Genomic DNA, 12071 nt, shown 5'->3' on the forward strand with positions numbered 1-12071 from the left:
AGTTACAAGTCTCTGTGGTTTGAACCTCTCATCTTTTGCACAGGCAGCTATTTAAATTGCATCAGTTCCTCTGATGTAAATGTGTGTAGCCTTCAACTCCCTTGAAGCTTTTAGTCATTTATTTTGATTAGGGCTGTATTTATAAGATAAGTCTCCTAAGTAAGTCGCCCGGGACGATGGGCTAGGGAAGGATGGAGAAAACACAAAGTGTTTGATTATAAATCCAGAAATACGTTCTCATACATTAATTATGGATTTCTGGGAAATTGTGTTCCTCAGTTTCATTTACAAGGCCCGACATTTGTGGACAAATACCTGTGGTGCCACCACTTTACGTCTTAGCAGCTGCACACATGGCTGCCATTGGGGTGGAGAGTACAGATCCTTAAAAAAAAAAAAGTAGACACTTTTCAAGAGCAAGCCTTTGTTTTTATTTGTGTGTGTGTACTGGTTGATTCCTGGAAGCAGGAGTTTGAAGTTGCTTGAAAGCGTCGCTCTGCTGGTGTCTAGTTCTCAGAAACAGACAAGTATGGGACAGCATGATGAGGATAGCTGGGCTGAGGACTGAGCTTGAATGATGCCTCCATTATGTCTGCCTCTCACAGTGCGTCAGTACTTTCAGGATACCTATCTTGTTCCGGCTGTTGTGGCCAGGTGAGCTTCAGCTATTAGCACAAGGGTACTTCAGCTAGGTGTATCAAATATGTTTTGCAGTAATCATCTAAAATTCTGTGGTCAAGTACAACCATCTCATGGATGACACTATTTTATGCGATTTGTGAATAAAAATAGGAATTTGCCATTAGCTACATTTACTAGTACCACATTGGAGCTCCTCATTTTTTCTGTTAAACCAATGGAAAAACTCGTTTGTGTGTCAGTTTGTCAAAACATAAGACAGACATTTGTTTTGTTTTTTTCATGACCTTACATGACCTTTTTAAGCTTATTAACAGCAACAACAGTTTTGCGCAAGAAAACATTTGATGTATTTAAAATAAAAAATTAAATAGGTTAACAATATATACTGTATATTAAGTACAGAAATATTATAGATGATTGGTTTCCCATCTTTATGCACTACGTATCTCTAAACAAAAACATAATGAAGAAGAACTTATGTGTGATGGAGTCATCGATGTTTAGTTTTTGACAGATATTGTTATAATGTTAAGCTGCCATCTGAGAGTTAGATCTTGTGACCTCTAACAAGCACTTTAAGGTTGTTTGAAGACTTCTACCACATTGAAAGAACCGGAAAAAAAAGCTGTACACTGCAGCATTTAGAGTTTTTTCCCCCTCTTTCACATGACAGTTTTCCACATTTGTATTCGGCCGGCGTTCTGGAGCTGCAATGTGGTTGTGTGCGATGTCACAGTGATCTTAAGCGAGGTTTTTTGTTCTCCTCAGAGGTGGTGAGTCACAATGAATTTGGCAACACCTCTCACTTCCACACAAGGGTTTACAGTCAGGATTCTATTGTTGGAAAAAAAGTGACAGCGTGATAAGCCGTCAAATCAGACCCGTATTTCCTCTAGCCCTTATGGGAGTCAAATTTAGTCGTCAGCAGCATCATAAGGGTGGGTGTTCTTTTCCATATCTGTACCCACCAACAGAAGAATATTGCAATATTGAATAAGTGTAATATCTCTGTTATTTTTCAATTGCAGGTAGATGTATCAATATTTTAAATGCCATACTACAAACCATATATACTCTTAGAAGATTGTTTTTCACCAAGAGCATTCCACAAATTGAGGTTTTTAATATATACACCATATGTAGTGTAAGTAACATATATATACACACACACACTATATACTGTATATATATATATGTATAAAATGCACGGTTTTAAAATTCACATACATACAGTATGTGTATATACAAATATATATACAGTATTTATATATGTGTATATACACATACTGTATGTATAGCCCTGTGAATTCAAACAGAACTGTCTTTCATCATTAAAATGTCTTTCAAAGGCTCCTGGAACTTCCTCCAGCAGAAACCTGGTGTTTTACAACGTTGACTGCACCAATGTCTGCTGGGAGATGCATATTAGAGTCATGGATCGAGCTGAAATGATCTTTCAAAATCACTTCATCTCTCTCATTCTCCAACACACTCATATAAGCACACTTTTGTCAACATATACGTGTATTAACTAGCGTAGCTGAGATCCAAGGTCTGGCAGTGCACGTCGACAGATATATGACCTTGTTTCCTCTCTTTCATTATTTGCTCGTAGATCAGAGACACCAATGCAGCATTAGACAGCCCGGTGGTCGAGGATCCTCTGCTAATGGCCGCTGACAGAGGTGAGTACCATGCATTGGTTTTTGGAATTCCGTTCAAACCCTGGTTTGCAGTTAACAGTACAAGTGAAGACAATATATTTATTTTGTTTGGATTTCATTGAGGTACTGAAATAAAGTCAGCTCCAGCATACTTGAAAGACATTTCTACCGAAATGATTTGCCATAGAAGCAACCGTTAGTGACTCAGCCACAAAATTACATTAGAAAACTCTCAATGCAGGCGATGTTTTCAGTTGCCATGCCCATCTCACTGCGACCTTAACTAAACCAGGAGGGTTAAAACAAAAACAAAAAATCACCTGAGACTTTCTTCCCAACATTCAGTTTGTTTCTCCACTTCAAGTCTCTCCATACAGTGGATTTATTGTTCTAACAGTGTTATGCCATCGGTCTGAAATTGGGAGATCAATCTGCAAACACTTCTGGAGTAAAGGTACCTTGCTAGTTGTCAAAAGTGTCTTTAATCTTTAATTTAGTTATCTTGTCTGTCTGTATTTTCAGTCTGGTTTTGCAATCTCACATTAGTTAAAAAACAACACAAATAATTTGAGCATTAAATAAAAACATTATTCTTTTGTAGATTAAACAGGAAACATTTCATAGAGACCAAGAGGCCTTTAATGTAGAGCACACAACTAATAAGGCTTCATACAAAGATAATAAATTGTAATTAGATCTAGTGTATTCACTCCTTTGGTTTTGTAAACACTTTGTACAAATAAAGGAACTGCTTGTGTCAAGGATACACACCTCGTACAATGAAACTGTGAAACAACGCTGTTTACTATGAAAGTACTCATTGATAAAATCTGTAGGGCTGTGTATATTGCCTCCTTGGATGTTTTCTAAAGGTCTTTGCATGATGAAGGATTGAAACACGTGGTTTGAAGGGTAATTGTGTTTCCAGTTCAGCCACCCACAGTATTCTGTTGAACACAGGAGCCCGTCATTGACAGTAAATTACAGAATATCCATGCATCCGTGTTTACTACTGTAAACCTCCTGCAATATTTTTCCCTTTGTACGTCCATGATTCCAAACCAATCCTGATTGCCGTTGGTGTAAACTTGCGACTGGTGCCGGGGGCGGTTTGTTTGTCTTTTGTTTTATTTTCAAGGTGATGCACTGAGTTTATTCCCCTTTCACACCACGAGCATATTGTTGTGCCCCAGCTGCTGCACAGAGACAGGGCCAGGTATTTATGGCGAGCATAAAACACGGTGCATTCACTGTCACTTTAAAGCCGCATGATTTACGGTGCCTTTGACAAACACACTAAATTATATGATGAAAGGATTGTTGAATGTGTATAGGTGTTTAGAGGCTGTCTGTTCTTTGTGCTCCCAGTGGATTCTGCACTTAGAACATGGATGTGTTCCTGGGTGAGTCTCTAGTCTATGTTTGCCTCCCTGTTGTGTGACGAGCGTCGAGCTGTCTGCCTGCGTGTTCATGTGTGTCTCTGTACACCGGTGTGTTAATCTGTGTGTGTCTGTGTGTGTGTGTGTACACACCAAACTCTCCTGCTCTGAAACACCAGCAACAGATAACAGATGGTCCCCTTGCATTAGAAGTGTTTTATTTCCCTGTGGAAGCCAGATATGTCAGAAATAAGCATGTGCAACATTAGTCATTTGGAATATTCATGCCCCTGCCGTCCAATGGTTTCCTTTCACAGCCAAATACCACCAGCTCAATTCTCCCCAGGAAGTGAGGGGTAAGAAGTGGAAAAGCAGTCATCAGTTGAACTGATTAAAAGGGCTGCAGCCTTAGTGGTTTCTTCCTTAGTGACTCGTGACTCTAAGTAAAGATGGGTTTGAAACTGTAGCTTTAGATCTGTTTATTTTTGCATGATATTTTACTCACTCAAAACAACAAAACAAAGCAAAGACTCATCAAGTTTCATTCTTTCTTTGTGTTTCCAGGGTTTCTGTTGCAGGTCTGACACTTAAACTCAAAAACAAGTGTTAGAGGTGTTAGCTTGATTAGCTTAGCAGAGCCTTCAGTGTCATAGGTTATATGCGCGGAGCAGGGAGATTTAAATTTATAACTTAAGTTGCGTCATCTGTGTTTAACCCTAAATATTCAGCTGGGCTCAGACATTCTTGGTGGCTAATAAACAGGGTTTAGGGCAAAATAAATTGTTATCTGTCAATTAGCACAGGTTTCAGTGATAATTGGACATTTGTGGTTTATAAGGACATGTTGCTGTATATAGAACAGCTGTGACTTGTAGACACATAAGGGAGACGTGATGTTTGAATGTTGCTAGGTTACGGGAAGTATTGCATTCATAGTCTGTTGTCTGTAGAATTTTTTGATTGGTTGTCAATTGGATTTCTCTGAGTTTGACTCCATGTTAGTGAAGTTGCTTGTAGACTGTAAATTTGATCCACCATTGCTGTAGGTGTACAGCCCTACAAAACAAAGGAGCTTGTGCTATGTTTAGCCTGCCGGACATATTGTCAGCAATGGTAATAAATTAGTCACTCAGAGGGCAATTGTTAGGCTTCACCATCTCACAGACGGACAACTAACATAGCGCCTCCTGCAGGGGAGAAAGGTGATGCATAAGCTGTCCAGAAAGCTTAAATAAAGCTCCGCTCCTCAACCTCCATTTATTAATCTCCACTTTTTTCCCTTCCATCTCCCACCACTGAGCACGGCTGCCATCCTTTTCTCCTTGGTGGCGGACATACACATGCATCATTATCAGGCCCTGATTAACCATTCACATCTTTGGCAGGCCTGGCTCCAGCGGGGGCATGTGACATGTTATTAATATTATTTTTTTCCTATTGCTGAAAACATGAATTCTGAGCAGCACTTCCTTACTCTCAGTGGTCCCCTCATGATCAGGGGGTTAATCCGTGGCAGCATGTGTGAATGTTGTAGTGAGGAAAAGCAGAGGCAGGGGGAGGAGAAGGAGGAGGAAAAGCTACCAAACAGTGGTCTGGTGCTTATCGCAGAAATGCAATATAATTTATTCAGGAATATGCAAATCCAACAATCACTCTGCCTTGTTTACCAAAGGGACCTGCTGATTCAGTGTCTGTGTGTGTGAGAGTGTGTTTCTGAGTGTGTGAGAAAGGGAGAGAAAATCCCTACAGACACTGACAAACACTGTATGCATAAAGACTCCAGCACCCAAATCACCAGTTCCCCTTAAAATGAAGAAATGAAGGGCATCGGGCAATTTCCTGGTTGCTTTACTGCTGAAAACAAACTCGGTGTTTATTCTGTGGAATCTCAATTGTTTTTGATTATCAAAGCCAGCTTCTGCTAATGTGCTGTGTCAATATTTGCCATGCAACTGCAAGCAGTTCATCCTCTTAGTTTTGACATGTCACGTTGAACTGGAAATGAAAATCACTGGTTCAGTGTGGTCTTTAAATGCATTTTGGAATTTTACTCCATCATTTCCTGGACTTCAAAATGTTGTTTTATTTTTTCAATTGCTTTATTTATTTTTAGCTCTATTTACACGTGAAGAATCTGGTGATTTACATTTAAAAAAATACCAAAATATTAAAGGTGTTGTTGACTGATAACAGCTCCTACTATAAATAGCTCTGGGGCAAACTAATGATTGTTTGACTAACATGTATGCATCTCAGCTTTGAAGTGTTTGTCAGCTCCAGCAAATAAGATTCTGAAAATAATCATAAAAAAATAAGTCAGTAAATGTCGTTGCTAGTCAAGTTAGTAAATCTAGGTTAGTATGAGTCATCATTGTCAGTTATATGCACAGATATGATGGAGAGAGTACAGGAATTATTTTATAGCTGCTGCCCCAGTTAGCCCTCTGGATTGACTTCTCTGTACTTTTCCAGGTGAGCTCTTCTGTTAGAGAGTACAATTATTCCTTCTAACAACGTACCTGAGATAGAGCGGACTAAAAGTAAACTCACGATTAATTGTGACTAATCAAAATTAATAAATCAACATTCTTAATACATTTTTTACTGTGCATTGGTAGAACTGAAAAACAAAAATTACAGCAGGTACATGTTTGTGTCTAAAACTGTTTTATTTAAGACCAATCCAAATTGATTATTAATATGAAAAAAAAATACGGGAAAAATATGTAAATAATATCTCTCAAAATTTAGCCCCATAGAGTTGGTGGACTTCATTACTGAGAAAGTAATGTAATGCATGTAATTTCAATCCATTAATTGTAGTTTCATTGTTAAACAACGATAAATCAAAGTATACCCTGGTTACCATGGGAGTATGTGTGTTTTTTCAATATTCATTAGGAAGAAATGAATGAGTCTATAATCATAAAATATAACAATGAAATCAGGATCTTCATATTAGAATGGACTTAAATAATAAAATAACTACATACACACATGCACTAGTATTGTGTGAGAAGAGATGGGCTTTGATCAAATATTAATTTGTACTTTTTTATTTCAAAATATTGTTTCTCATTTATGCAAATTTAATTAGTGCTAAATTTATCATGTTATTAAAAACACATGTCACTGAACAAGTACACATTGGTCTTTGATCATTATTTTCTCTTCCCATTTCCACAGTGTTTTGAACTAAAGTAAAGCCAGAGCAAATCAGTGTGGACAGGCTGCCCACACTAATTTCATGTGCACAGATCACTAAAAAATAGTTTCGTATGATGAATTGCAGGCAAGTAGGGACCATTATTAAAGCTGTAAAACATATCAAATTTAATTATTGATTCACCTAGGATTTTAATACGTACAATTTCAACAGCTTCATGTCAATCAAATATGTAATTTTTGCTTATCCTGTCACTTAATCGTAAGACGAATTGTCTTTTGTCTGTGCATCATATCATCAATCTGATGCTATTTGGCTCTAGTCATCCATTCATGTACAATGCTATTCTTGCCACACACGAGGTCAGCAGCCAAGCAGGGTTTTTACTGGGTCAAACTGCTCGCAGGCAGTAGTTAATTTCCAACTCACCATAGATAAATAACTTTGCTTTGACCTCCCTTTGTGACTGGCACAAACAACAGCTTTGTGCTTTGCTGTGAATCAAAACATATCTTTGATTTTGCCAAGGTGCGTCATGTGAATACACTTTTTTTTTTTGTTTAATTGTAAACAAGGAAAAGCATGAAAAGATATTGGTTTAGGTGTTTTTTAGTGTTGGTATTTTGTTTTACATCCAAAAACATTTATGGTTTGCATTAAATAAACTATAATTTAGTGACAGAGACACTGACAGAGTCTCTGATCTTAAATAACAAACCTTACAATAAGGCTTCACACTGACAACATTGATCAACTTTAGCAGGAGTTCCATTGGAATGGAATACACCAACTGTATGAAGCTAAATGTGTTATATCCAAAAAATGTTTATGTCATATCAAAAGTCTTAAGTTGATTGAGCTCAACCATCACAAGTAGTCATGATTAATTATGATTAATCCAGAGATTGCACTTGATTAATCAAACCAAAACTTTAAAACCAAAATCAAAACGAAACAATTCCACATCCCTAGTTTAAATATACAGTAGATGTTAAAACAATGAAAACAAACCCAGACATTTGTACAATAGTAGCAGCAGTGCTAGCTGAAAAGATTAACGTTATGTTTTATTTTGATTTATTATTATGCCTCTTTTTAAACGATATTTATTTTTTCCTAGGTAGATGTTAGGCAGCACAACAGTTGATATGAGGTTTGGATTTGGTCCTCAGACCTTATGTTGGTCATTTACAGGCTCCCAGACACAGGTGTGGGTAATTAATTAAAGTAAATGCTATCTTTGTTGCTTGATCTGTTCAGTGATATATTTATGTAATATATATTATCTATACAGTATTCTTTTTTTCTATAATGTTTCCTCCATTCAAACATTCCCATTATGTTGTGTGTTATAACAACCTGTCACCTGATGTCCTCCTCCTCACACTGGCATCTCTGCGCCCACTTAAATATACATGAAGCCATAAGTGACCATAATGTTCTCGATTATCACGAGTGTTCTCCCCCACTGCCCACTTTGCTTATTATGGGCACATCCTTGACGCTGACCCCACACATTTCCCCTGTAGCCCACATCTGGCTGGTAATGAGTCTAACAGAGGAGATGACCATGGGTAGATCACTCAGAGCATCAAGAGGTGAAATCCAGGGTGGCTGCTTGTATTGATTTCTGATGCTTAAGAGAAGGCAATGGTCAAGTAAATCAAAGTAAATTAATATGGTAATAATTAACCTAATTTGTCGTGACACTGAGGAATTGGAGACCAATCAGAAAGGTGTGCCTTTTTTTATAGGCACACTTGAGCTCAATTTGGATCAGGAGTTTAGATACTGGCTCTGCTTTTATGGAGAAGTGTCTAAATGTGAGTTGAAATTTTTTACTTTTTACAGGATTTAATACCTTTGTAACCATCAGTATCTTTAAACACAGTTTAACACACTCCCAAAATATATCAAAATCACTGTACAGTAGATAAATTAACTTTTTCTTTCCCATCTATTTTTTAATTTGATTGGTTTAGTTTCTTGTCTGGTTTTCTTGTTTGTTTAAGCAATATATACACACACATATATTTGTATATATAGTGAAAATCAAGACCTCTTTATTATTTATTATCTGTCATTACACAGAACAAAGAACACTGCCATAGCAAAGAAAAGTCAAATGTAATTGTTTGCTTTTTTGACATCATTTTTCTGTCAGTCATCCAAATTGTTGTTACATTACATATTTGTTCAGTCAGACAGCGCTAACAGTCAGATAAACCAGAATTGATTAATTTAAACAGGCATCTCTTCAGGCCTGGATGTGATTTGAAGCCTTTGTTTGATTAATCTTCTGTTTGCCATGTACACCAGGCTTGTCTCCCGGCTTGCTTTAATATCCTTATTATCCAGTAGTTCTGTTATAATTCATCCTGGCAGCAAAGCAAGTGGAAGGTAGTTTGAAAAAAAAAAATGGGTCTGGATGAAATTCTGCTGAAGTCCCATGTTGCTTTGAAAAAACCAGGGCTACTGGCAGATCTGTTCATCATCATAAATGTGGCTGTCAGGAACAAAAACTCATATTTATTGGAGAATGAGACCAATCCAAACCCAGTGTGTTGTGGAGAATGGTTGTTGCCAGTCTTGTAATGATACATTAAAAACACAAGTTGTCTCCCACATTTGATCGGTGCCACTGCAGGGTCATTTTGGAGCTGACACTCATTTTAAAGCAAGGCCAGGCTTTGGAGATCTAATGGGTAGTATTTTGTACTGTCTTTGCCCTCCTCCTTGTGATGTCCAAGATTATGTTCTCAGTTGTGTAAATTGGAATCTGTATTCTGCAAGAGCTGCACTCTGTTGGTCTCCTGGGGATGCTGTGGCCGCTGGTACACGGAAAGACTTTCACTAGGAAGCGTTAGAGCAGCAGAAATGCTCAGCCATGGGATTTACCTGTCAACTGCACATAAGTACACAGGATAATGTGCACCAGACACTGTGATGTTAAAATAAAAAGTCTGACATGCTCTTCCTGTGATCTGCGGTCACTGACGGCTTCATGTGTGTGAGCGGCGGAGAGCCGAGTGTTAAATAAACTGGCATTAAAAGAGGTTCTGAAGCCTCTCTAAGTCTTGTCAGAGCAGCATTTCATGTCAGCTTAGCTCAGACAAGTATTTGATGTGTCAGCTAATATTTAAGCAAATGTTCCTCTTTCTTTGACACATTCATTTTGCTATTTACTTAACAGAATGGCAGGAGCAACCTGTATTTGACATTTACTCTCAACTGGGTGGATGCCTGTCTTGAAAGAAAACAGTAGCTCCACATTAATTCGAAACCTGCGTGTCCTTGCTCAGTCTCACTACTGTGCTGAGAAGCACAGAGCTGTGTTGAGGGATTCAACCACACACAAGAACTTGGCTCAATTCCCAAAGCATCCACCAACCACCCAAATGCACAGCACTCCGGGAAAATAGACTCACAGGTAACTGATTTCTCCACTGACAATGCAACAGAAGAAAAGCTTGCTCTATCATTCCAACCATCTGGAACTCTGGCTCAGACTTGAGGCTGATGTGTAACTTTTAATTGGAGAGACAGTGGTGGAAAGCAGAAGAGATGGAAGGAATGATCCCAGTGGACAGACAGCCAGGACCTGCTGCCAGATGGACAGCAACATTCGTGGAGCGAACACAGCTTCGGTCTTGGGCCAGTGTGATGGTCACTTTACTATTCAGCAATTTGGAATGTCACAGTTTGTTCGTGAAAAATCTCAAAGCTCATATTTTTGCACCATAGTGTTACACTAGAGAAAAGGTCAGACCTCCACATAAAATGTTCTTTATATGTCCTCGTACTTGGTGATACCATGGAATTAATATCCATTTTGCTTCTCTTACATTTGCAAACCAACTTGACTCTTTTTTTTGGCCCAAAAACTGTTAGATGCATACACTGCAAGTTCAGATGCTGCAAGTAATTGGACATGTAAATATAACATAATATAAAATTGTATTTTTTTTTGTTCTTGACTCTTTTTTTTTTTTTTTTTTCGCTTTCATCGCTATATTTTTCTCATGGTATTAGCCAAAACACACTGAAATGCTGTACCGTCAGAGGTGATTGTCAGACAAAATACCTCAATGTTTCCATAGCTTTCAGGCTTGACATGTTTTCGGTCCTACTATAACACAACATCACACAGTAGTGTTTATATTTGTCCTAACCCAACATTGTTTGTCCATACTGCAGCAATCCTTTGGGAATAAATAAACAAAAGCTATATAAAGCCATTACAGTGGGACTGGGCTTGTTCCCTCTTCCCACTTTCTGGTGTGATGCATTGTAAGAGCTTACGCTGGATATTTTCGTACACTGACTGCATCAGCATTTGTCATTGTACAATATGGCCCAAATTAAAGATGTTGAGCTTCATGAGCTTCATGCAGAGTTGATGCATAAACATTCACAGTGTCGTATCTCAAGGAAATGTTGCAGTAGTTGCACTGCATAGTTGAGGCAGGAAGATGCTGTTGGTTTGTCCGCAGTATATTCCCTTTCACAAAGCTGTCCATATTGTGAATATACACAACAGCAGCCCTTCCTCTCCTAGATTCTCTGTAGCCGCGGTTACAAATACACCGAGCTGTGCAAGAGCTCCCTACAAAAGATGAACATGAAATTGACAAATTCAGCGCAAGGCCAATGTTTTACACCAACTTCCCCAGCAGCTCGGTGCTTCTCATCTCTCGCAAACATAGTCATTTGAGTGGAACGGATTTAAATCTTCACAGATACTGTGTAGTTCTTGTGCAGGGCATCTGATAGCAGGCTATCAAAGGAGCCCTTCAGGGCTGAGTTGGAAATGGTCACTTGTTGCTTCATTAGAGCTGACACTATCACCCTTTCTCTTGTGCTTCCATACAGCTTTGTTTCCCAGAGGGGAAAAAAAGATGTTTTTATGCATCTTCACCTTGTGTGCTCTGCAGCCCAGTTGTGATCTTTGTGTGCTTTGCTTGCAGCCACCTCACACCTGTGATGTTTTGATGTTTTCTGTTACAACTGATTTTTTGTTGTTGAGTGGCCTTGTGGGTCTTTTCACGTATACCAATTTGTGCACAGTACTTGGACACATTTTTTATTTTTTTATTTTGAGGGCAGCAGGTCTTGGCTTCCTACTGTGATACAAAAATAATTGAAAAAAATTGACAGCTCTTTCAGCGGTGACACCGAATTTGGAAATGGCGTGCCTCAAATTTGACTAAACATCAGCAG

At 38.4% G+C, this 12071-nt stretch overlaps 1 protein-coding gene across 1 annotated transcript in view; it reads left to right on the plus strand.

Annotated features, from left to right (window-relative positions):
* The window catches only part of LOC103387529 (glucosidase 2 subunit beta-like), a 114672-nt gene that overhangs the window by 43392 nt on the left and 59209 nt on the right, over window positions 1-12071 (plus strand). The window contains exon 10 of the mRNA XM_008322214.3: window positions 2258-2327. Coding sequence (XP_008320436.1) covers window positions 2258-2327 — 70 coding nt within the window. The remainder of the gene's footprint in view (window positions 1-2257; window positions 2328-12071) is intronic.

This window comes from Cynoglossus semilaevis, chromosome 1 (genome assembly GCF_000523025.1).
Source record: "Cynoglossus semilaevis isolate Cse_v1.0 chromosome 1, Cse_v1.0, whole genome shotgun sequence".
Lineage (NCBI taxonomy): Eukaryota > Metazoa > Chordata > Actinopteri > Pleuronectiformes > Cynoglossidae > Cynoglossus > Cynoglossus semilaevis.